Source organism: Nyctibius grandis, chromosome 25, assembly GCF_013368605.1.
Source record: "Nyctibius grandis isolate bNycGra1 chromosome 25, bNycGra1.pri, whole genome shotgun sequence".
Classification (NCBI taxonomy): Eukaryota; Metazoa; Chordata; class Aves; order Nyctibiiformes; family Nyctibiidae; genus Nyctibius; species Nyctibius grandis.
This window is the reverse complement of record NC_090682.1, coordinates 3,687,149-3,714,661: the sequence shown is the minus strand read 5'-3', so window position 1 is coordinate 3,714,661 and position 27,513 is coordinate 3,687,149. Positions and strand designations below refer to the sequence as shown.

Here is a 27,513-nt window from a genome sequence, read left to right as displayed (position 1 = left end):
AGATCTACTGATGAAAACACCCAACCCTAACCCAGAGGTGTTACTACTCACTAACTAGGGGCATTTTACAAATGTCATAAATAAGATACTAAAACGGCCCAGTCCTGCGACCTTCCTCAAGCTGAGCACAGTAAAAGCAGATACCACAGACATGACTTAGAAAAGGAGAGGAACTACAGGGAAAAATTTTTTTTGCAAGAGGAAAGGAGGTGAAAGGTAAGGTTGGATTTTCCTACAGCATTTGCTGCCCCAAGACTGAAAGCACAAGGCGAAACCCTGCCCACGTACAGGGACACGGTCAGCGTTGGTGCACGGGGAGGTGACAGCACCAGTGCGGGCAGAGGCAGAGTGCCTCTCTCACACTGGTTTCACGGAAGGCTCCTTCCTCTATGGCCACTGCTCCCTTCAAGGTCACCACTCCGTGCGTACGGACCTCCAGCATGCAAAGCTTTCTCTGGACACCGAGCTACAAGTACAAAGGATGGTGTGGAACCAAAGCAGAGGCACTGGCGGCGAGGGCATGGAGACTCAGCCAAGCCCCTTCACGTGGCTTTGACAAATAAGAAACAAGTTTTTCTTGACCCTAAGTATTTTCTGTACAATGTCGAGTGCAAGGTCTGTACGGGTACGATTTCACACTGCTCTGGGCTGTGTACAAACCCATGTGATTTTCAAATTCCACAGGTAAAATGCTGTTTGCAACTTCATATCACAGCTCAAACATCCCAGTTGTGTAACACCTTGAACTCTTTCAAGATCATTTTCTCTCACCCCAGAAGCCTTCTCTGAATTTCACTCAAGGACACAAATGTGACCATTATTGCTAGAGGACAGAGTTTCAAAAGGAAATACAAATGGAAAATGAAATACATACAGATTCTCTGAAATATCTCAAAAGGTATGAGGAATTGAATAGAGAATGCTCTCCCTCCATCCCCACCTTTTAAAGCGGCCAACAGAATTCCACTGCAATGATATCACATGTAAATGAAGAAAAAAAGAAAAAAGAAAGAGGAGGGGGACACAGCATTCTCTATTAAATGCTGCCACAGATGCCTACCACCTTGCCTGCTCTGGTAGCAGCTCTATACAATCCACCCACTTTTCTGGGAATGCAAAAGTGCAAAGGCAAAATGAAAAAATAGCCTAAACCCAGCCATTTTTAAACACAGTTTACTCTTTTCTTCCACTAAGCCACTGAAGCCCACAGTTTTCAATATCTTTTTCAGCTATTGGACATTTCAACTTTGCTTGCTGCCTGCAGATCTGCTGGCATTGGTACAGATGGGAATACCAAACAGAGAGGTCAATCTGTATCAGAGCAATGGTCGCTGGCTGTCAGCTCTTGTAAACCGTGAGCCATCACTTTGTCAGTCTCAGCCTTTGGCTCTGCAAGCTGTGACTAAGGATCCTGCCTTGCTCTGCTAGCAGCTGTTGCAAGCTGTGAGCCAGCATCTTGGCATTCTCAGCTGAAACACTCACCGCTTCCGTGCTCACAAACTGTCATTTTTAGTTAGCAGAACTCTCCGGTGACACGGCAGCAATGCAAGGACATCACAGGGTAAAAAAAGGATCTGTCTGAACGACCCACATTCAATCAACTGACTCATTTTTAACCACTTTCCAACAGAGGTCATCCAGGCAGTAAATATCTGGCTGGGGCACCTCAGCCATCTTCCAGTGAGAATTACCTTGCTAGTCAACATCTAGTCCCGCTCTATCAGTTGTCAATTACTTGTGCAGTCACATTAGTGCAACGACCTGCTTTTCATCACAAAAAAAAACACCCTCAAAAACCACAGGACCAACATTTTCTAAGCAAAAGAACCTCTTTGCCAAATAACGCTTACTTTTTTTCCACATGAAATTAGGAAATAATTCCTGCCCATTCAAAGTGACTTCTGACAAATAACAAGACAGCAGCCTCATACAGAAACCTTTGCTGACCACAAACCACCATTTCGAGACAGCATTACTTACAAACACATATGTTTTTCTATCACATTCAATATGAATTGAGTCATGGTTCATATCGATACCACTAGGAAGCAGGAAAATAAAGCACCAAGAATAAGAAAGTCCTAGATACTGTCTCTTGCTTGTGGCTTCTGTTTTCTTCCTCAGAGACAGAAAATTTCAACAAAACATTGCTTCTAAGTAATATGCCCCCCCAAGAAATGTGCAAGTTTTACTTCATATCTTTTTGCACTTTCTTCAGGCCAGGAGCAGCTGGCTCAGCAGTTCACAGCATGCCCTGACAGACACACCTCTGCAGCTCACTGTTTCAAATAACCAGCATTACTTTAGATGTATGACAGACAGTCATGGCTTCTTGATGACCCATGTGAAGATGTTTTGAATGAGCAGTTCTCCACATCAGAAAGTGACAGAAGACAAATGACTGTATTGTTGTAGAAATCTAAGTAGAAACTCTGTAAACAAGGACTAGAGATGAAAAGACCAGTCACTTCCCCCACGCCTAACTAGCTCTTCTTCAGATGATGTGAAGAAATGAACGGTATATTGAAATATAGACATGAAATTATATATTTCATCTGTGTTTTCTCTTTGTGGATACACAAAACTCACCTCAGCAGTACATTAGCTTCAAAAGGGTGAGGGTAGGCCAAATAATTTTGTAAAATCGAGATAAAAACTCTCCCTGAAATAGACTACAAATGTGGTGACTGTGCCCAGTCCCCAGGGATATCAAGTCAGCACGGTACTTACAGTGAGGCACACTACAGTTCACCGATCATAATTCCATCTTAAAAGTTAGAAATTAAGCCTATTGCTCCTCATAATTTCCTATTCACCTTTTGTTAACAAGAAAGGAATATCAGAAAAAAGCATAGAAATATTGCTTTCCATGAACTCTGTACAGTACTACACAAACCAGAATGTGCAATGCCCCGATCACAGGAAGGCGAGTGCTGTAGGCACTCAGACAAGGAGTGGTTTACAACCAATGCCTAAATTACCAGTGTCAAAATACCGCCTAAGCTTTTGTTTTAATTTGGCTCCTGAGAGCTCTATACAAGTGCTTGGTTCATCGCTTGTGGCCTGTGAATTACAGTTTAACATCTTTGGGTTAACTTAAGAAGGAAAAAAGGTAAGATTTAGCAATAGCTTTTCCCTGTTCTGCTGAGAGGGGAGTTTCTCCTCTCCACTGAGTAAGGAAACAGAATCCTCAAAACTTCCCACTTTTGCTAAGGGATGGACCCAGAATACATTCTCAGCCCCTTCTACTTGCCTTCACTAACAGGTTGCCTGCTACTGGAGAGAGCTGGCTGCAAAGCCTTGTTTTAACGGCTGCTTAAAGGACAAGGAAATCACAGAGCCCATGTACATACCTGCCAGCACGTGCCTGGCTCATCTGCAGTTCTATCCCACCTTTGAAAGATGATTTCAGCACCACAAAACTATCACCTGAAGTTCAGGTTTTGTTTTACCCTTGGCCTCAAAAGAAAAAAAAAACAGAACACTTCTCCATGACTGGCCTGTGCTAGGACACCAAGACAGACACACTCTGTTCTCTGAAATCTTATTTTTGCTGGTGTGAAGGCAAGGAATGAGGGAGGAAAGCGCTGAGCACAGAGGCTGCTGCGCTCCCTCTGCTGGCTCTCCCCGAGGACAGGCAGCAAGCCTGCACCACACCTCATAAAAGCAAATTTAAGTATAGATCTACCACCCACTCCTGCGTCCTCAGGTACTTCTAAAGCTTAAAGCTGCACGCTGCCGATTTTGCTAGTGCAGGCCCCACTTTGTACAAGATAGGAGGCACATAAATAACACAGCAAAGTTCAACAGGCAAATATGTTACATTCTCCTTACTCCAAAAGCCCTCACAAACTTTTACACCTTTGCTTCACAACCTGAAGAATTTGACAATCTGAGCACAGGTATCAGCAACCTGCAGGTTTCAGGCACTGCAGGTTAATAAACGTGGTCTCTGTGCGTTGAAGAACAGCAAAGCATTCCCCTGGCTGTCTCTTTACGGAGGCTGGGATACAGACATAGTAACTCCAGAACAGGATCAAAATGTGTCTTAATTCTGGTGAAGAAGTGAGAGAGGCATAATAATTCAGAAGGGACACATCATTTTTCTAGACTGATTTTTAGAAATCGGAGCAATACTCATTCATTTTACCTTCGGAAAGGGGCTCAGCTATGAATGTTGAGACACACTAGAAACACACATGACTATGACAGCTCTCTGGCACAGACCCAAGTATATTCCTCTCCATTCATGCCCCATCTTGCCAAACCAAGGCACAAGTGCTTCACTGGCAAGATTCACTTGTGTACAAGCACTTGTCCCGAACTGCGGCCTGGGTTCTCACGTGGGTTCTGTTTCTGCTACCTTTTCAGCAGGGACAAAAATGACAAAACACAAGATCAGTGGCAAGTGACTAGTGTTAACAAGGTGTCCTCGTTTCATTGGGATTTGGTTCCAGTTTGTGGCCAGCCATGGTGATCAAGGACCTTAGTAGGTAAATCCAGGGCAGCTGGCCCAGGCTGGCCCACAGGCGTATTCAATAGCACTGACATCAAGTTCACTATAAAAGGGAGGGCTCAGTGGTTAGTTTCTCCTTGCCTCTCTGTCTTCCTCATTTCCAACAATTGAAGATTCCTGGAGCAACTTGTGGTGCTCTATAGATAAGTATAATTTTGTCTCTTTCATGTTGTCATTTATATTGATTTCTTTATGTCATTAAATCTGTTTAACTTCAACCCACAAGTCTCCCTCCTTTTCCCAATTCCCTTCCTCATTTGGGGAAGGGACATTGGGTGATAGAAAAACTGTTCATTGTTCAGCCCTGGGTGCTGGCTAATTTAGACACAAGGATAATTCCTTCCAGCAGTGGGATATTACGCTGTCCAACCACAGTGCGTTGGTTCATAGGGAAGAGATTTGTCTTTTTACAGTGCTTCTCGTCTTTACTTTGTAACTCACAGTGGACAAAATTAATGAAATCTCTGCCACAGAACTTTTTAACCATCAATTTTATACTTTGAATTTGGCAGCTTAATACAGATCATTTGTCAGCAGCAAACCGGGCTCAACAGTTTGTAAATATTGCTAAGCTATGGTACTGTCTATATGGCTTTCCCACTTTAATTTGCTACAAAACATACTCCTAAGAGGACAGATGCGTCAGTGTAAATATTGCACATAGGCCAGCGTGTATGGGGTACTTTGTTGCCAAACACTGTTCTAATTTGCTTTTCTAACATTTGTCCCCAGGCAAAAGTATTCATGATTTATAGAAGACAAATGCAAAATCTACCCAAATGACCCAGATAACAGTCTAAATCACAAACCATTACTAAAAAGTACAGAGTAGCTGTTTTTACAAATCGGTGAAGAGCAGTATATAATGATACACTTTCTTGTTTTCCATCTACCAGTTATTCCTTGCCACTGGATTAGAAATCCCAATTCCCAGTTAAAAAATGTAAATGAACAAGATAAAGTATGCTAGCCCTGTTTTCACACTTTCCAGCCCACTGTCTTTACCAACAGATTTAATAGACAACACAAGTGCATTCCTGGCAGGCATTTTCCTATTTTCAAGTCCATGTTTCTTTTCACATATCCCCCCACTTCCAGCCTCAGTAGTACCTCACTGTACCTCTTGATCTTCTTGCTCTAGTATCTTTTCCAGCAATAGAGAGGACAATCTCAGTAATGGGTAAGACTTGACACATGCAGATTCACTGGATACAGTCAATATATTGCTGCTCTTGCATATGGCACATATTGTGAAATCTCCAATACTTATCTACATATGAAAAGGTTTTATACTCAAGCCCCAGGACACAATAAACAGCAGAAACTGAACGTGAAACCTTTCCAGACACACTTCTGTATCTTGCATAACATTCTAAGATTACAGAATGCCGTGGAAAAAGACCAATACACATCAACTGACAAGTGGAAATAGTTTGCTTTTTAATATAAGCAACGTTTAAGGAGGTATGATACTCAAATCACTGGAAAGCTGTCCATGATTTGAACAAGAATTTATTCATGTTCCTGTTGAAGCAGTAAAGGATGTTTCTTGGTTGTCTTCCCTATACTAACAGCTTATATATATGGCTTGGAACAGTCAACATTAGTTATCTCCGTTAACATGTTTTATCTCTCTCCACAATATGAGTCATCTGCTAGCGACTGCGGTACTTCACAGCATCTCAAATGATGTAATTCGAAGCTCATGAATTATATAATGTAAAAGACCAACTGCTGAAATGCTGTGTTGTTCAGTGAGACCAGTTCTGTCAGACAGATGAGAGTCTTCCCCCGAATAACGTTAAAGTGTAGAAAATCTTTCGCCATGTTTGACTTAGTTTTGCTCAGTTAAATTTCAGAGGTGAAGAAATAGTTAACTTTACTTCTAAGTTAGGAGACATACCAGGTATCAAAGTGTCATAAATCTCATTATCACTCCTGGGTGGCAGCTGGTAATTGGTACAAGACAAAATTTAAATAAGCTGTTCAGGTAAGTGCTCTTGCTGAAAAGGCACTGGGAAGTGCTTTTTCCAGCTAAGCACAAAGGTTAAAACCACAACAAATGCAAGGCAAGAATTCAAAGTGAAGTCCAAGTTAAGAGGCTTGAAGGAGCACCACTCCACTAAATCCCTGTTAGTACCTAAACAGGGCAGGGATCTGACTTGTAGGGGCCCTAGACAGGCAAACAGAACATCGTGTAAACAAACAAGACAAATTGTGAAGAGAATTCCTTTACCCCACCGTATGTTGCCAAGACAGCTGGAAATCCTAAGGGGAGTCCAGTGCTGGAAAGTCTCTGAAGGAAAGAAACTCTTTGCTTCTAGCAAGATGAATAATACACTTGTTCCCTAGTTGTGAGCAAACACTACAAAGGAATAATTAGAAACTATCTGACCTGAAACCCACATGCCCATTACTGTGGTATTTTTCCACCTACTACAGGTGAAACAGAAGATGGGCAGGACCTGGAAGGGGAGGGGTGGAGTGGCAGCACAAGATGCTGATTTATAAAGCACTAGCAAACAGTCTTCTTCCTCCACAGGCTTTGGACAACGAACTCGTCCTGCCTGAAGGATGCCAAAGTGCAAGCAGGATTCCAGCTAACGTCTGCTTGCCAGCTGCGAGGGAACTACAACCTCTGTGAGCTTTTGCACTCCAATAGCCAAAACCGCTCTGAGCCACTTCATTCTCCAGTTGGGCTTTTGCTTTTCATCCAGAGACTTTAGCTTGGCTGTTTCACTCCATCAGGAAAGGAATAAACTCACCAAGATGGTAAAGGTGAGTACACTGTTCACAGAACTGCTGCTACTGTGTATGTGTTTCTTCTTAAGAACAAGCATTAATTTAAGTTTTAATATACATATGAATATTATAAATATGAGCTAAGTAAAAAATGGAACTAATACTAGACACTCCTTGGCATCCAGCGTAATGACTAAAATTTTCACTGTAGATGGGTATGCACCTCTAATCCTAAAGTAAAGAGATCAGATAAGATAGGGAAGAATTTTAGGACTGGCTAGTTTCATAATCAACAGTTTTATGAACACTACCCCTTTTGCAAATGCCAAAATGTGAGATTTTATGAAAATTTGCAGGTTGAAGGTTAAACATAGATCATGCATAGAAGTGATCAATAGATTTTACTAACTTTATTAATTTTCTTTATTATTCTCCTCCATCTGCTAAGTTGTCACAATAGATAGCTGTTTTCTTTCTCTCCTGGTCTCTCTACTTTACGGGGATTTGAAAAGCTGAAGAGATTTTTGGATGGGATAGTTAAAGAGAGGAGGAGGAGAAGGAAGAAGGTGAAGGAAAAATCATAGTAGATAAACCAGATTGTGAATCTTTGGCAAGGCAGAAAAAATAGAACTTCTTATAACAGACTTCTCCTTTATCTGGGAGATGTATCACCAAGCAAATTCAAGTGCTCTAGGAAAAGGATTTCAGACTTTTAACTCCTCAAACTGCTCACCAGCTCTTAGCTTTTCCCTTCCTCAAGATAGGATGTCAAGACTTCAATATTCCTCTAATTAAAGGGCATCTGAGGATAAGATACCACTTTTGAGTTCTGAATAGTATTAAGTAATAAGATGGCCCAATCCTTTTTTGTTGTTGTTTCCATTACTTGAGCTCTCTGGTTTAGTCTGTACGTAGTTAAGATGTTGACTCTCAGCTCTTCCGAAATATTACCTCTGCAGGAGTCCAAACACTGACAACTGCCCTGCAGAGTACGTATGTACGCCTTAGACAGATAGACAGCAGCAGCAGCCTACGAACTCATCTGTCCCACTAGTAAAGCACACCATCAGATAAGATCTAGTATGACTCTCATGAAGCTCTGACGGTTAATCTCTAAGGAAGCCTCTGAAATGGGGTCACCCAATAGTTCTTCCAAGGCATGGCATGTAGTTTACAAGACAATTAGGATCTGGAACGTTATGATTATACAAGCTGGTAAGTTAGCAACACAGGAAGTGTGCCCGTCAGACTACAGTATTAACTTAAAGTTAGGGAACAGCACAACTCCCAGTTATCAATAAAAGCAAAACATGGTCAGAGGTTTAGCAGCTTCCCTAGGCTGGCAGTTTTCTGTACCTGATGCTAGATCTGCAAAAATAAGTGAAGAGTTTGCTAACTCCTGTGAGTTCTGAGCTCTATGTGAAAAGAAACAGACTTGCTTCTCCTTGGCTACCAGTATGGTGTTTGCCTCCATTTCTTGCTACATGTTTGAGTGCAAATGTGTAAATATAAATGTGCAAATGTTAATTTTAATTAAAAAAGAAAAGTACATCTTGAAGTCATATACCTAAAAAGCTCCAGGACCAGGCAAGCTCCAATGAATACTTTTTCCCTCCCCTTTCCTTTTAAAAATCTTTTGCTTTCACACTGATCTCTTCTTGGAGTTGATAAACAACTTAATGGTTTTCTCCAGCAATAACGAGACCCTGTGTAGTATTCCTGCACTTTGTGTTAGACCATAAACTACTGAAACTGTTGCATATCTCTAAAGGAATCACTGTAATTTACATGTGCTAAAGACGTGACTGTGATTACTGTAACACACAATGGAGAGATCACAGGATAAGACAGGAACCAGCACTTTAAGTTGTCAGGAGAAAGAGACGGTAGCAATTTGTAGCTTGTCTAAAAAAAGTAGATTTGTCAGAGTTTGGCTTGTTTGTTGTATTTTTTACTGCTTCCTTCAAGTCCCAGCAGATGTTCACAACAATGCCAAAACCTTATTTCTTTTACAGAAAAAGTCTGATGTTTACTCGATTGAGATCTATGGGACAAAAGATCTAGAAAAAACAGAGATTGGAGATGAAGAGAAGTACAAGGACTTAAAAGGCAACAAGAAAAAAAAGAAGACAGAAGACCTTAAGAAAGAAGTGGACCTGGTGAGTGTTGCTAAGCTCCCATTACACCTGGCAGGACAGCCTCTATCCACTGTCTGAGTGACGTCCAGTGAAGGGAGCAAAATGCCAATGCACTATCCTCATGCTCCTGAAGTATGCCAGAAAAAATTTGAGCAGGATTAGTACCTATAATGAAACAATGATTCTGGCTTAATTAAGCCACCAATGGTACAGAACATTATCTCCCCAAAGAGGAGTTATTCCCCAAATGGAACTTGTACAGTCAGCCAGGAAACAGCGGGAAAGGTAGAAGCATAATGTTTTGCTCCAGAGATTTCTAGTAGATCTAAAAGCATGCCTCAGCTTTAAGCACAGGTATTTCCCCCAGACTAACTGCACTGTACTTCAAGGACAGTGCACTAAACTCAAGAAACCTGTATTTTACTGGCTTGCTACTGACCTGCTGGCTGATCTTGAAAAAGTTGCTTCCTCTCTATACGTTTCAGTTTCCCAATCTGAAAAAGGAAGGTAATCACACTGACCTCTTTTCTGAATTGCTTTGAGAGCGACTCAAAGGAGAGGCTATTTATGGGCTAGATGGTATTTGAAAGGTAAGGAAACCCCAAAATGGGCCATCAGTTTACCCATCATGTTTCCAGGATCTACCCAGTACTAGCTAAATAATTCTCAATGTATGTTATCTTTGCAGCAGGGGATGTAACACTACTCTCACGTTTCTAAAGAGAAACCAAAGAACAGACAAGTTAATTGACTCATCCAAGTACCAATGAATCATTCTATGAAAACAATTGTGAGATCTCTCAAATTCTTGGCTTCTAAATCTCATTTTGGCACAAGATATAATTAGGTCAATGATACCACAGAGGTGTCACTGCAGGGAAAGGAGAAGAGCTTTAAGGTTTCCCTCTCCCACACCCTTTGTAAGTGTGGTTAGAACCTGCTGCTTCTTTCCACAAGACTGTAGCGAATCATTTCACATACCCTACACCTTGTCAATCAGGTGCAAAGATTGTTGTCACACATATTCTGACACCACGCCCTTTCCTTTTATCAACATATTGCCTATGGTACTGAATGCTTGGGTCCTGTAGCATGTAAAGAGGAACTATTTATCTAAAAGCAGCACAGACATTTGAGGCGAGCAGTATTACTGTGAAAACACCATTCTGTTCCTGTGACAGATTTGCTGGAGGAGGGAGCTATCTACAAAAGTACTCTCAAAATCAAAAGGAAGTACCATCTTCCAGGGGAAGATCTTTTGCTTATCAATATGCAAATTGCATATTGTTTATTCATGAAACTGGGACATCATACTAGCAACTGGATCCATGGTCCCAGATCCAGGCAGTCTGAACATTCTCCAGATCTTGAAATAAAAATTTCAACAGTCTGACATTCTACTCACTATCATTTTCTCTTTCTTTTGGAATCCAGGATGACCACAAACTCAGCGCTTCGGAACTAGAGGAAAAGTATGGTACAAGCATCAACAAAGTAAGTCCATAGGGCAACACTAAGAACCTTCCTGAATCAGTTGTCTGTCTTTGCTCCAGCTTACCCAAAGCTTCCTAGAAGCCGTAGGAAAGCATTCAGATCAACAGACTCGTCCCTGGATGTATGTGTGGGTGCATGCATGCGTGAGTATGATGCACTAACTCCCAATAAAGCCTAAACCAGCAAGTCAACGTGCAGCACTGACCTGGATTTATCTCATGTCTGAAGAGGTCTGATCTACTGTTTTGAAATCGAAATCCCTGCACAAAACGTGACCTCAAAGTTTGGACCAGGACCAGCTTTTCTGAAGTTTTTATCTGGTATTTTGATTTCACTACAATTCATTTTTCCCTGGTAGTATCTGTAACAACTTATACCAAGAGTGTGCACTGGAAACAATTTTATCTTGAAGAAAACACTAGATTTGAGAAACTATAAAGCTGAGTCCCTTTGGCTCCTAACATTCGAATATCAAAGCATTGCAACGTGGCCAGAGTACAGACAAGAATTTCAAGAAACCCATGAACTACAAATGTCTGTGACACCTGATCTGTGACACAAACAACATTTAAGGAAAAAACAGCGTGTGAATTTTGTTCTGAGTTGAGATAAAAATCTATTTTTCTGTGGCTTCATTTTAAACACGTAATTTACTTTTGCAGGGTCTCAGCAGTGCAAGAGCAGCAGAGATTTTGGCTCGAGATGGTCCCAACTCGCTCGCTCCTCCCAAAGCCACTCCTGAAATTGTTAAGTTCCTCAAGCAGATGATAGGAGGGTTTTCCATCCTCTTATGGATAGGAGCTGTCTTCTCCTGGATTTCATTTGGCATTCAGTTTGCCCAGGGAGCTGAATCACCCTTTGACAATGTAAGTAGCTGAATAGCCACAAAGTGAGTATTTGACCCTTTGACAATCTAAATAATTTAAATACTACTTCATAGTTATTCAGTAACTACAAGGAGGCCTTTTATCTTTCAGGACTCTCCCTCTACTACTAAAAATTTCAGCAAATGCTAAAATACCTGACATACCACTTGTGTCCAAGAGTGCCTATCCAAAGGTTTTATAACCACTACCCATAGTCGTAATACTTGAGTACTCATAAGAGCAATACTAAAGTCCACAAAGGACTCCAGAATCTCTGACTCCAATTCCCTTATGAGTTACACTCTGTAGGAATATAATTTGTTCAGGTTTGCGTCAGGTGTAGTTTAGAGAAGGCTTTTAGGGAGATGGGAAACTTGCTATTAAGAGCCCTTTTCATATTCAAAAAGCTTTAGCTGATAACGAGCAGAGCAAAACTTGCAAGTTCTTTTCTAAACTCTTCTTTTAACCTGACCAATACCTCATTTTAAGTCTGCTGAAACATAAACTATGAGTTATTATATTATTATTTAAATAATAAAAATATTATTAAATCATAAACTAAAATACTAAAAGATTATGTAAATGATAAACTATGATTTATTCTAGCAGAGCAATTGCTGAACACTTATCTGAAATTAACCAGATTATGTCTTCTATTGATTAGCTCTACCTTGGAGTAGTCCTGGCACTGGTTGTTATCCTCACTGGCATCTTTGCTTACTATCAAGAAGCCAAAAGCACAAACATCATGGCCAGCTTCAGTAAAATGATTCCACAGGTGAGAATAACCAACGCATTTCATTTGAGATAAAAGTTCATTCTAATAATACACCTTGAAATGACAAAAGCACAGTAAGACCAACTTGCATGTACCTCTTGGTAGGAGGTTTACAGAATGGCACAATGCTAATTTTTGTCACACTTCTGTCTTTCAGCAAGCTCTTGTCATCAGAGATGCAGAAAAGAAGGAACTGCCAGCAGAGCAGCTGGTGGTTGGAGACATCGTGGAAATAAAGGGTGGAGATAGGATCCCAGCGGACATTCGTCTGATCTTTACTCAGGGTTGTAAGGTAAACAGTACTTTGAAGAGCATGGGGAAAGAGGGAAAACATGGTTTAGAGACTTTTATTACACCTGAAGAATTTCCACACACCCAATGAGTTATTAGAGCTTTAATTAGACATCATCTAATTAAATCATAGAGTGCAAAAGCTATACAGTGCTGCTCAGCTCATCTAGGACTAACGTTTCCACTCCCTGAACGTCAAAAGAAGCCATTAGGTCCATACTATGTTCTAGCAATGGTCTTTGCCAGGACAAAGGCAGAAATACTAATATAGTATTTAAGAGTTCCCACAGACCTGGAGGCAGATCTTCAAACTGTGTTTTCTTTCAGGCTGCTACTGCTAACCCCACCAACAGACACACAACACTGAACTGAATTCCCACAGAAATATATTCTCTTAGTGACAGCAGCAACTCAGAGAAGAGGCACTGGGAGATTATGGCCTTGTTACCGATCACTAAACGTGCTGCTGCCTTGCCTCCTGGGCTAGACATAATTGCATATTACTAACTTTAACATGGGCTTGTCTCCGTTTCATTAAAGGTGGACAATTCTTCACTCACAGGGGAATCAGAACCACAGTCGCGCTCCTGTGACTTCACCCATGAGAACCCCTTAGAGACCAGGAACATTGCATTCTACTCCACTACCTGCGTGGAAGGTGCGTACAGACAGAAAAGCCTCCAGAAATGGCACGGGTACAGGGTGCTGCATGATACTGCTAACTCTTTTTAAGCAATTCTGCTCCAAGGAATTCCAAAGGTTTAATTGCTCACAAGAAACTATTGTCTCAAGCACACCCAAATAAAACCTTAAGCACTGGGCTGGTCATACTTAGCAACATCCAGTGAGACATTTGTTTTAACACCAAGCCTGATTATGGGTGCAACAATCAATTAATTGCAGTTTCCTTGTGATCTTTCCATCACTATCTTTAGGAATGTCAAGTTGCAGATGCCTCTAAATACTTTTGGATGATTCTGTATCAGGGCTCTGCACACATAAAGGTGGTGTTCCTGTTCTCAGCACTAAAAGGTGTGTGTATCATACCCGACAGACTATCTGCTGTGAGACTGTACCCAGGATAACACCACATTCCTACTGCAATGCAATAAAAAAAAGAGTCCAATTAATGAAAATAACTTACATCTTTCTCTCCACCAACAGAGATATAAGATTTCTAAGGGCAAGAATGCAATTCTGGGGTGAAGTCTCAGCCACATTAAGGCTGAGAAGGGTCTTTGTCAATCAGTGCTGGGTGTAGAAGACAGGAGTAGTCTCCCCTGGAGCTGGCAGTATTTTATTTCTTTGCAGGCACTGCTACTGGCATTGTAATCAGCACGGGGGACCGCACTGTCATCGGGCGGATCGCCTCCCTCACATCGGGAGTAGGAAACGAGAAAACACCCATTGCTATTGAGATAGAACACTTTGTCTACCTGGTGGCAGGAGTGGCCATTTCCATTGGTGTGCTCTTCTTCATTATTTCTGTTTCTATGCGATACAAGATTCTGGACTCCATTATCTTTCTAATTGGCATCATTGTGGCAAACGTGCCAGAGGGACTGCTAGCCACAGTAACGGTAAGTCTATGTTTTAAATTCTCTAGTTGCCACGGTAGTTCTTCAGTCATTACCACAGTTCATCACTCGTAGGTTCATTACAGCACCACTCTAACCAGTCATTATCTATTAAGTGACTTGGCTGAGCTGAGTTTGAAATAGGAGGGGTTTTTTTCCATGAAACTGAAAGGACAAACATTTCATTTGGGAATTCTGGCATAACTGAGCCATTAATCTTAAAAGCTTCAGCACAACAATCCCATTTGAAATAAGGTTCTTCAAGTACTGTTCTCCCTCAGTTGCTAACCAGTAGAATGATGTGACTCATCTCCCCACAACCTGTTCCTATTTGGAAATGAAGATGCTGTACCCTAAAAATTGCATGAAAATTCCACAACCACATATAAAGCAACACTAAAATCCCTCGCTGAGAAGGAGCACACCTGCTAAGTACTGTTAGCCCTAAAGTACACCAACAACGAGCAACCAGCAGCACTGCAATAACAAAGAGAATTATTTCAGGATTCGTTAAGCTGGTGATTAAGAGCTCCCCCCAACTGTAGGTTCTTCCATCTAAAACAGCCTCCTAACTGACATGACATTCTTATTTCTATCAGCAGGCAAGCAGGTTCCTCTCAGCAGCAAATGTACTTTTTGATAGTTACAGACAAACCTCTGACCTTAATAATGCCATTAAAAGAGAAAAAGAATGCACTGCAGTCAACCAAAAGATAATTAAAAAAAAAAATAAACACAAAAAACCTAACAGAAATACATAACCTCATTGCATCACTCTGTAACTGTACCTCACTACCAGTGAGCTGAACAACTTTACTTCTGCCAGGTGAGTCTGTCTCTGACAGCCAAGCGGATGGCGAAGAAGAACTGTTTGGTGAAGAACTTGGAAGCTGTAGAAACACTCGGTTCTACCTCCATCATTTGCTCCGACAAGACAGGGACCCTCACGCAAAACAGGATGACTGTTGCTCACCTCTGGTTTGATAATCAGATCTACTCAGCTGACACCAGTGAAGATCAAACAAGTAAATATGGCAATGGGGGATCTGGGAAGGGGCAACTACTTGGATCAAACCTGTGGTGTTTTACTCCTACTGGCTGTTGAACTGATGTCAACGGGAATGTCTTTTGATAGCTAAAACAGACGTGTCTTCCTTCCATGTAGAACTGTAGTGTGCAACAGGAAAGTCTCTTCTTAGCCATGTAGAGATGTGAAAAAAAGAATTAATATTTGAACACCACTCACAGATAGTAAGTCTGGAGGAGGTTCTAATCCAGATCCTTTTGCTGACAGTAAACTTAAGGAAATAAACAGAGAAATATAATGTAAGCATTTTTGCCAGAACGGCTAACTGATGGATGTAACAGTTTGCATCAAATTGTTTTTCTGTAATAGAACCTCTCAAAAGGGCAATTTTCTTCTGCAAATAATTCAATCCTGTTGTTTCAAACTTAAGCTTCTACATCCATCTTGTCGTATGCCAAGGGATACAATATTTATTTTGCTTCCTCTCAGCCCAGCCTTTTGATCAAAGTTCTCCATCGTGGACAGCATTATCAAAAATTGTAACTCTCTGCAACCGGGCAGAATTCAGACCAGGACAGGAGAAACTCCCAATAATGAAGGTACTGCCTACTTCATATCAGCTTATTTCTCTCCCTCTGAAAGAGCAATACATATGAGTTGTTCTGTTTAGCTTTAGAAATCTCCTCCATTTTACCATGCCAATCTTCTAAGTTACTATTTATAGTAGTATCACTGGTATACACTCGCAAAAAGACAGGGGGAAAAAAACACACAAAGCCAAGAGCAACTGTACCTGTAAGGACAAAGACAGTTCAGGTAGCAAGAAGTTCTACGCTAGTAATTACTACACTAATAATGCAATATAGCAAGACAGAAAAGGTAAACATGCCTTAATGAATGTCTTTACACATGACTGGTGAAGGCAGTAAACTCTGGTGACCAGAATACCAGAACTAACCCATGATTTCTACTGTTTACTCCACCAATGTCTTCCTCAAGGTCATTTGATTTTGTGTGTCAGTCAGCTCATCCGTACATGCCTGCTGCTCCCCTCGAACTGCATCACAAAGCCTCCACACAAACCTGAAAGCGATCGCAAATCTTGTGCTTTCGCAGAATCAGGCACTAATTTCATCTCTCTGCTGTAGCTTAGTTCTAGCAGCAAGTGCAAAACAGATGTCCCAGATTTTTACTGAAATAATTTTCCAGGACAACCTGAACGTAGCAATATAGATTCATTGCTGCTTAAGCATACAGCTTGCAAGCTCTCCTGGTGGAAGTGCAGAAGTGTATGTGCTATAAATTGTTTCTTCTTTTGTGCATACAGAGAGTTGTGGTAGGTGATGCCTCTGAAACGGCTCTGCTGAAATTTGCAGAAGTCATTTTGGGTGACGTTATGAGTATTAGAGCACAGAACAAGAAAGTGGCTGAAATTCCTTTCAACTCTACCAACAAATTCCAGGTGTGTTTCATTTGTGGAAATTATGCCAGACTGTTTCCAACTTAAACCATTTCTATCACTGGGTCTCATGCAACTCTTTGTGACCTGGAAGTCTTAATGGGGTAATTCAATAACAGAAGAAATTTAAGCTATAATAAATATAGTTCATTTGACAGAATGTATGATATCCTCATGGAAAAGAATGAAACATTACTTCCATGTAAAGTGACCAAAACTAGAAACAAATGAGGACCACATATGCTCTTTCAAATCTTTTCATATTTGTGGCACACAGCTTTCCATTCATGAGACTGACGATCCCAACGACAAACGCTTTCTGCTGGTGATGAAAGGTGCCCCAGAGAGGATTTTAGAGAGATGTAGCACCATCATGATCAATGGCAAAGAAGAACCACTGGACAGCGAAAAGGCAGAAGCTTTCCAAACAGCATACATGGAGCTGGGGGGCATGGGAGAGAGAGTGCTGGGTGAGTCCAACTAGAGGTGCTATTGGAGAACTGCGGTGTAAAATGGGGTTTTAAATCTTGGTACAAGCCAGTGTGTCTGGACTCCATTCCTCTTGCAGCAGAGGGGAAAAAAGGAAAGTGTACAGCCTCCTAAGCAGAGTGTTAAAACTACTCTGACATGCTGAAAGCTCCCTGTGGCAGGGATGCCCTTACTGCTCTGTACTGATGTTGATCTGCCACACTGCACAGCCAAAAAAACCCAGAAATAATCCACAAAGGAAAATGCTCCTCCCTGCTGGCAGTATTGCTAGCTTTGCCACGTGAAACGCTGACTCTATATGGACTTTGATGTGAAGGTTACAATGGCAGGTTGAAAAAATCCTCCCTGAAAAGTTAACGGTTAAATGCACTGGAGTTCTCTGGACAAGAGCAAAGCCTGATGCTCTATAGCCAGCTCTACTCTTTCTCCTGCTATTTCCTGTACCTTACATCAACTTAAGTTTCTTTTCAGGTTTCTGTCATTTGTACCTGCCTGAAAAAGAGTTTCCAGACACCTACCCATTTGACACAGATTCCATGAACTTCCCAACCTCCAACCTGTGCTTTGTTGGGCTCTTATCTATGATTGACCCACCTCGTTCCACAGTGCCAGATGCTGTCTCAAAATGCCGCAGTGCTGGGATCAAGGTAGGGATTTTACAATGAAAAATACAGCAATTCTACAGAAAGACTCATGATAATATAACTCTTAAGGTCTTCCACCATATTGTCATTAAGTATCTTTCTAGCAACAGCTACCAAAAATCTAAATGTTCGTTAATACCATTCTACAATTCTAACTTAAATAAACTACTTGAAGGCCCTGAGAGGCAAAACAGTTTCATTTACATGGTAATCAGACTATAGGAAGTGCACAGAACCCCGAAACTGGAAATCCAAATTTGGAAAAGCTCTGATACTGTCTCATCAGATCCATTTCTAGAATATAGAAACCATGCCAGCTAGAACTACTTGCTTGTAAACAGCATAAGGTAACAGAGACAGTCCTTGAGAAGGCATTAGGACACAGGGCTACACCTGTTATGAACTTTTATGCATAGAAATCACTATCTCAAAACGGTTCAAGTTGAACCTTGAAGCAGTAATTCTCCTAATTTCACTCCCAGGGGACCCACAAGTAAACTTTCAGCTCTAGGCAAAGAGGCAAACTAGCTAAAGAAAGGAAAATCAGTATTTGGAATTACTGATCTCAGATGAAATGAACCCCAAGTCTCAATCCTAATGAAATTTTCTGTAGTCTGAAGACAGATCTGGAAACTTTTCTTCAGGAAAAACAAGAAAAAGCTGTGTCTTATCTGTCAGGACACCTCAGTCACAAGATCCATTTTAAGATACAACATTCTAACGAACTCTTACCTTTAAGTATACCTAATATAACTTGTTACATAAAGGCTTCCTTATTCTGAATTATTCTAACCTTGCTGCCTGTGACAAGTTCTTCCTTTACAGCCCTGATAAAATAGCATCAATAACAAGAGGCAGAGAGAGACCACACATCAATATAGAGCTCATTAAGTAATAGTCATAATCTGTCGCTGTTATGTACACAGCACAGCTTTCCAAGTTCAGATTCTACGCCGCTTCCTGGTCTACAACAATAGATACTTTGCCTTATCTCACTCCAGCCATTGCATTTACATTTGTCACTCACGCTGGAGTGCTTGTCCCTTCCTCAGGTTATCATGGTCACTGGCGATCACCCAATCACGGCTAAGGCCATTGCCAAGAGCGTCGGCATCATTTCAGCCACCAGCGAGACTGTGGAAGATATTGCCAAGCGCCTCAACATTCCTGTTGAGCAAGTCAACAGGCGGTAAGAGCAATCAGAGTCCAGGGGATGCCGACGGGTTCGTTTGCTGAAAGCTATGCCTTCTCCCTCCACAACACTTTGAGAGCCTATTTCTACATCACGGCTGCTTTTTGCTTTTCTGTTCTTGATACATTCCCAGCCATTGCGGCCATCCAATGTGTCATCTCTACCTAAATAACCGTGTGTCTAGGGCAGTGGCTCTCATCTTCACTGGCCCTTGAAAAAAACCTAGCAATCTGTGCTTTGCAAATCACGTTGGACTTTGCTGTCACTGCCCGTTTGACAAAACACACACATATGAAAAGCAAAATTCAGAATCACAGGACCTAATGACCCATCAGTCCAAATTCTTCTCTCACCCATTAGATGTGAAAAAAATAACATCATAAGAGAAAGATAAAAGCTCTTTACAGAAAAAATGTCTTCCTTCTCCACTGTCCCACCCTCCCACTCAGAGCCCTCTTTAAAATGCATTTTCTGCTGTTATATCTGCTCAGGAGGAAGCTTCAATCACTCCCCTCTGTGTCTAGGTAACTGTAACTCACTCTGGATTTCTACAGTGGCTTTCATTCAACACCTGCTGATTAACAACTAATGCTTCTGAAATTAACTCAATTTGCTGCTTTCCTTACCATCAAGCCGCATACATTCTATAAGAGCACTATTTTTATCCAAGCCTTTTGATTTGAAAATTTACCCAGCTTTCCCATGGCTCTTCCAGAGAAGCTACAGCAGCAGTAGTTAATGGGACGGAGCTGAAGGACATGAGCTTGGAGCAGCTGGATGAAATCTTGGGTAACCACTCAGAGATAGTCTTTGCTCGGACATCCCCCCAACAGAAACTGATCATAGTTGAAGGCTGCCAAAGGCAGGTAAGAGATGTAAAAGGTTACACACAGATACGGCTATAGGGCATTCAGGAGGCAGTAGCTTTCCACAGATACCACCCCCACGGTGAGAGGGTGGAAGCCAATTTCCAGTGCTCTCTAACCTCTGTTTATACTCTTTTCACTGTGCAAGAATATTACCTAACAGATTGCCACAAACACTGGACAGAATCCAAGCTACTCAAATTGCTGTTACAGACTCTGAACTCCTATTGACAAAAGGAGCTTTTCCTAAATTTAATTATCTTGGAGCTGTATCAAGGACCTGTCTTTTGCATGTAATTGTGAGAAGCTGCCGCTGTGCTGCACATAAAGCCTCCTGGGCAGAGACTGTACGCTGTTGGGGAAGGAGCCTGCCCTCAGGAATTCTTAAAACCCAGACAGAAGCAACACGCTACCACATCCTCTCATCTTATCTCTTGTGGCCATTTAGACCTATGCACCTCCCGCCCACAGAAATGTTTAGAAGCGAAACAAGTATGAATCCCACAAATATCACAGCACCATTTATGTAGAACCAAGCCTTATCTAATGTTGCTTTCAAAGACTGTAAAACAACCCACAGAAAGCAGAATTTAAAGAGGGTTTGATCCATCCATAGGCAATATTATATAAAGGAGCATGGAGTGCAGCCAGCACAAGAGGCAGAAGGGGAGAGAAATGACATGTATAGAGCTCTGAAAAAGATGCAATTTGTCACCAAAAGATTCTCCCCTCAGATACGATGTCTTCCAAGTAGATGCTGCAAATTGAAAGCCACACTACTGATGTGCCTGGACTTTGCAGGGAAGGAGATGTGGCATGATACATTCCTTCTAATCAGCATTATCAGCTCTTTGGGTTTAACCACTTTCAGGAGAGGGAAAAAAAAATTAATTTAATCTCTTTTTTTATTTTCTTTTTGAATGGCCTTTGGCAGACAGAGGGTAAATGTGTTCTGCACTGCTTAGACACCCACGCTCTTAGTAGATTTGGCTCTTTAAAGGATGAACACACCCCCGCCCCCAACTCAAGCCAGCCAGTCCACACGCTATGTTTAGTACTTAGAGCTTATAAGCCCTTCTGTACATGGCATTATTTATAGGTAGCGACACTGTGCTAAATCCCTGCAGGGACAGGACATTCAGTATTTGTATTAATCTGTTTGTCAGGCTTTTTCCCACTCAGAACACACTGCATTGCTATCAAGCCATGAACTTTTGCATCAACTAGAACAGGACCTTTAGCTGCAGTAGGAGGTTTCATTCAAAGATAAGAAGCTGACTTGAATAATCAGAGTTTTCCATCTTTCAGATTACTAGTGCAATTCTAGCATAGACTGGCAATGACCAGAAGTTGTTGGGATATGATGAGAATGGTCTCTAACTGAACAGTTACATAATTTAAAGATGAAAAGTGATTCATAAACACTTCACAAAAATAAAAAAGATAAGGACAGAACATGTTGTGTCAACTGAATCTCCCACAGATGCCAGAGATGAGCCTGGGTCTGCTCACACAGGGATAGACCATTTACATATAGACAGATGTCTAAATTTTTAAGCCCCCTTATAGTTCACAGAAAGCAATTATCAGATTAATTGCATTTTAAGTGCATCTAATTTAGATGTCACTTTAGGATGTAATAAATCATATCCCCGAATATCCCATTTCTCTCTACTATGAAGGGAGTCTACGTGACAAACTCAGATACAGACATCTATCACACACAAGTCTGAGGTTGCTGCATTAATCCTACCTAGCATCTTTCTGACCACTGGCTATGTTTTCTGGGGGTATGAAGAGGCTTCAGAACTTCATATCAGCATCTTTCTTCTAGAGATTTAAAGACAGGGAGTGTGCCAAGAGCAGACTGTCCTTACGGGAAGACATCACCACCTCCTCAAAAAACCCACATCAGGATCCTTTTGTGTGTTCCAGGGAGCAGTTGTTGCCGTCACTGGAGATGGAGTCAATGACTCCCCTGCTCTTAAAAAAGCAGATATTGGAATTGCTATGGGTATTGCTGGTTCTGACGCAGCCAAAAATGCAGCTGATATGGTACTGCTGGATGATAACTTTGCTTCTATTGTCACAGGAGTGGAGGAAGGTAAAAATAATGTTGCTATCGACTTTCTTAGCTGAAAGCTGCTGACAGCCCCAGAGCACTGGCTCCTGACCCTTCCCTCCTGTGCTTGCTCCCTCTTTTTTCTTTCCGGATTTGGAAATGTGATTTTGATATTTGGAAAAACTGGGAATTAATTCGATTTATAGACACATGACAAACAGAGAATAAGGACATCATCCCCCTCTCTCACACATATTTGTTAAGTAGAGCGTCGGTCTGCTATAGCTGCTTGTTCAACCTCCAGACAAAAGCAGTTCCCATCTTGTTCCTATGCAGTTCTGAGCCTCACAAAGATACAAATTGTTTTCTCTACATTTTCCCTCTATTACTTACCCACACATCACCTTCATCATGCTCCACCCGTGACAGTAACACCCATTTCACTCTTCTTTCACTGCAAAGAGCTTGTGGCTTCCATTAAAACTATAGCATATAGTAGAATGGTACTTTTTCCTCAATCTTTTTCATTGAAAGATTTTTTTAATCTTCATTTGACTTTTCAAAAGGCTCGAAGGGAATGTAGTTTTAAAAAAAAAAACCCAAAATGTATGAGGAAACTTATGAGGAAAGTAGACATAAGTGGTAAATATCTTAATTTAGTTAAAAATTGAGCTTTTTGAAAACATTGTTGACAATTAGCTTTTTCAGAAGTGTTTCCTTTTCCTCCAGGCCGCCTGATCTTTGACAACCTAAAGAAAACAATTGCCTACACCCTGACTAAGAATATTGCTGAGCTCTGTCCCTTTCTCATCTACATTATTGCCAGCATTCCAATGCCCATTGGCACTATCACCATCCTATTCATTGACCTGGGCACAGACATTGTAAGTTGGTGTCTTCTAAGTTATTTTCTGCTGTAATATCATGACAAGTAAGAGGGGCTGGGTGCAAAGGGACATGCAGAACACTGGAAGATTTAGTTGCCTTACCCTGCAGCTGAAAAACAAGCTAGTGAAAGAGCAGAGGGCTAGATTAAAAGCAGCCAGAGAAAGAAGAGTAGAAAAAAAACCTGCAGAGGGGGAGCAGAAAGAAAAGACTTCTGATCCATGCTGACAAGGAAAACTCAGCAGTGTGCAAAATAACTGTGTTTCAATCAAGAGATCACACAGATTGCTGCAGTGACTACAGAGGATGAATTCTAGACATTTCATCAGAGCCCAGTCCAAGGGACCTGAAGGACCCTTTAATGTTTCAGTATCCTCTAGCCCTTTGTATTGTCACCTGATCACCAGACCTATGAAACAGTTCCAGACTTCCCTCAAATCCTTTGTACATGTCCAGAGGATGCTACATGGATCCTTCTTTCATTTGCTCTGTGTACACTGAAAAGGCAGGGTATATCAACAGAACCACTTGAGAATTGAAACTTTTCCAATAAGCATCTGAGAAGCAGATAAATGTTGCCTCCAAGACTCTGACAGTTTATTTCTGTTGTAGATCCCCTCTGTTGCATTAGCCTACGAAAAAGCTGAAAGCGACATTATGAACAGGAGACCTCGTAACAAAAGGACAGACAGGCTGGTGAATCAGCAGCTCGCTGTATATTCCTATCTGCAGATCGGTAGGTTGGCCTGTTCTCTGAAACACTATCTTGTATCAGCAATCCAAGAGAGAGTCAAGTTGATTCATTTTCAGAAAAGGGGGAGCTGAAACTCAGCTCCTTCCCCTGCCTTCCTATACTAACTCCTTTCTGTTGCTCCTTATTCAACAATACAACGGGTTTTTAATCTACAGAGGTGAAGAACTTTAGAGCACCAAGAGCTCTAAAACTACCTTTTAGACTCATGGCAAGTTTCATGCCATAGGAGATAGATCAACACTGATATCCAGCACATTCCGCAGTGCTCCTAAATTTTGCTTCTTCCTCATTTCTACCTCTTTGATTTTGCAGGTATCATGCAGTCAGTGGGAGCCTTTATAACCTATTTTACCGTGTATGCTGAACAAGGTTTCTTCCCTTCCACGCTGCTGGGTGTGAGAGTCGACTGGGAAAACAATGACATTAATGACTTTGAGGATTCATATGGACAGGAATGGGTAAGGAAGCACTGAAAAGTCCTTGCACTGTCTCTCGCCTAACAGTTTCTTGAAAATTCTCTACTGTCCTCCAAAATAAAGGATTAGGGAAAGAGAGAGAGATTTAAATGCAAAAATAATTTGTTTTCATCTAATGGTCCCTCAGGATAGACTCTTTAGAGCTTCCTGCCACCTAGCTCTTCATTCAGACTCCATTCTTCCATTCATTCTTCCACTGTTTGCTGCCTTCTTATTCAAAGCCTCTGGAGATACACCTTTTTCTCTGGACTTTATGTTTAGACCCACCATAATCTCTCAGCTCTGCTTCTGAACAGCACTGCTGTAAAGTACTTTGCAGACTCTCCCTCCCCCTTTCACTCTTCACTCCCCCTCACTCATTCTGCTGAAATCACAAGACACAGAAGCCATTAATAAATCAATAGAAATACCTCCTTACACCAAGCTCTTGCTTCAGCCTCATGACTCACCCACAGTAACCAGCAGACTAGAACAACCGGCCAAAATCTGATCATCATGTATCTAAATCTGGAATAACTCCGCACTTACACCTTCATAACTGAAATCCTACTATCAAGGTTTGCAGTCACTTGTACAAGATATGAGTGTCTGATATAACACCATTTGATTTTTCCTTCACTTTGCAGACTAAATACCAGAGGATGTATCTGCAGTGGAATGGTTATACTGCCTTTTTTGTCAGCATCACAATTCAGCAAGTTGCTGATTTGATCATCAGGAAAACACGAAGAAATTCCATTTTCCAGCAGGGTCTTTTCAGGTAAGTTTTGCAGATTCTTTACCTGGCACATGAGAGGAGAAGTTAGCCTACTGCTAGTTTTAGAAGAAGGTTAGCTCAGTGATTTAGCCCACTCACATTCAGTTTTTGAACAGACTAAATCTGGCTTCAAGCAATCGCAAGTCTCAAAGATTTTATTACACCTCACCCCACCCCTTTCTTACTTCATGATTGGGGTTTTCTTTAAAGAAAGAACTGGTTACTCTGAAAATGCACAAGCTTAAAGCTAACTCTCCACTCATTAAAATGTTTACTACAGAAAAAGGAAGTTTCCTCCCTCTCAGGATTATTATCTTAAGTTTTTTGTGTTATCAACAGATAGCACATTTGGACTTCTCAGGAATAACTTTAGTCTCTGTGGAGAAACCATCTGGTCAAACTCCCTAAGATAGTGCTGGCTGCCCTCTGCACCCATCAATTCCATGGAAGCCAGGGAGTTAAAAATATCAATTGGGATGGAGGCCACACGTAAAAACTGGTATTTAGTCAGAGTATTTCTGATAGGAAAGCAAATTATTTTCCTTTCTTTATCTGCGGGTACAGAGCCTACACCTATGTCTATTTCCTTCTTACATTTGCATTTCAGTCACAAAGTGCACATTCACAGTGCGATGGGAAGACATGACTAACACACACTGCGTGTCTCCCTAAAGCTTGCTTTAATCTAGGTACGTGAGGAGCGCTAGCAGGAAAGGCACGGGCGGATGCGATGTAAGACAGGGCTCCAGAGCCCACCCCTTGCCTCATGCTGCTGTGTCCGCAGTGCTCATGACCTGACACAGATCGCTCAAGCTATATCCCAGAGCACAACCCCACCTCTGAAGTGGCACAGCCTCTGCATTATGCTGTGGCATCAGGTTTTTATGCACAGACCGAGGCACATAACCCTTCCTCTTTGGTTCTCTTGCAGGAACAAAGTCATCTGGGTGGGTATATTTTCCCAGATAGGAATTGCTCTGATTCTCTCCTATGGTCTTGGACATGTTACAGCGCTGAACTTCACACCCCTGAGGTGAGTGGTTTGATGCTAGCGTACTTCCCTTGCCCTCCACACACCAACTGACATAGACTTACCATTCTGCTAGAAACAGAAAAATGGGAGCAGGATGCCATTGCAGCACAATTCAGGGATAAATATTTAAGAATATTCATTACGAAGAACAGGGTGGACAATTTCTTGACCAAAAAGGGAATTATTTTTGTAGTTTCCATAAAAAAAAAGCACTACGTTTTCGACTAGATTTACTATTGAGGATCCAGAAACCTACTTGTGTAGAACGAACATTTTAATATTTTTTACAGTATCCCCAATATTTTGGTGAGATTAGATAGCATTTTACTTAATTTTATATTAGCAACTTTTACTTTAAATATTTCACTGTCAGAAGTGTTTCATATTTCTGCCATCTTCAGAAACTGTAATACCACCAGGCAACATTTCCTTCTGAATAGTATCTGGAATAAAGTAATTCAGTGACTACTTAAGATTAGAAGGCTTACATGCACATCATCTTATTTCTAACCATTTGAGGGCTTGAATTAAAGAAAAAAAAAGCCAAAAAGGCCAGATTCTCTTTAGTGACATCAAATAGCATAGACAGAAATTCAGGTGAGTGGTTAGACGTTTCTGAATGAGAACCTCTTCTCAAACTCCCAGGTTTCAGTATTGGTTTGTGGCTGTACCATTTGCCATCTTGATATGGGTCTACGATGAAGTCCGCAAGCTGTTTATCAGGAGATACCCAGGAAGTAAGTACATTTTTCTTGTTTAGTATTTCAATATACGGTGTCCTTTCCTACTCTTTCACTCATACGCCTACCTTAGCTGCCGCTGACAGATGGACTGCTTAAAAATGGACCATTTGTTCCCAAAGATTACTTCACTTTTCTTAAGAAAAAATAACTGATTTTCTTTCCCCCCCCCCTCCCTTCTCCTGCTGCAGGCTGGTGGGACAAGAACATGTATTATTGAAACAGTCCTTATCCCTGGTCATCTTCCTCCCTGCGGAGAGCTTCTTCCCCACCTGACACAGCCTCTGCTGCTTTCATGTCCTGTCTGTGCAATATCAAGCATGGGTTCTCCCCATGAAGGGGTGAAGAAATGTCATGAATTTCATGAAGAAATAAGGACTTTAGAGGCTGATAAATTACCTCCCACTGTACTGTAAAGCTGACACTTGTCTAGAAATTGAAGTGCTACCTGTTTTCGTAACAAGCACAGTTCTCCCTCAGTCAAAGATGAACTTGGAGAGCACTCTGAGAGGAAAACATGCACAAAGGAAAAAAAAAAAAAACCTAAACCAGAAAATCCATATAATCTAAGGCATTAATTTGCACTAAAGGTAGTGTTTGCTGATTTTCTTTTTTGGTGGAACTGAATTCCAAGCGAGTGCATACATAGATCTGTGTTACCTTAGCAAGGGTAAAAATGCCGTATAGGAATAATTTGATAATAAAACTTTTTCCAGAAAACAGTTCT

General features: G+C 41.3%; 1 protein-coding gene across 1 annotated transcript; it reads left to right on the top strand.

The window, feature by feature from the left end:
• The first annotated feature begins 7,285 nt into the window (after window positions 1-7,285).
• On the top strand, window positions 7,286-27,006 carry ATP12A (ATPase H+/K+ transporting non-gastric alpha2 subunit). Its single transcript, XM_068418141.1, has 24 exons — window positions 7,286-7,294; window positions 8,377-8,473; window positions 9,227-9,417; window positions 10,831-10,890; window positions 11,553-11,756; window positions 12,421-12,534; window positions 12,692-12,826; window positions 13,366-13,483; window positions 14,137-14,405; window positions 15,229-15,427; window positions 15,919-16,028; window positions 16,757-16,891; window positions 17,166-17,358; window positions 17,849-18,024; window positions 19,074-19,210; window positions 19,929-20,079; window positions 22,015-22,183; window positions 22,871-23,025; window positions 23,639-23,762; window positions 24,093-24,238; window positions 24,883-25,016; window positions 25,945-26,046; window positions 26,692-26,783; window positions 26,978-27,006. Exons 1-24 carry the CDS (start codon window positions 7,286-7,288, stop codon window positions 27,004-27,006), a joined length of 3,249 nt encoding a protein of 1,082 aa, XP_068274242.1.
• Window positions 27,007-27,513: the final 507 nt, after the last annotated feature.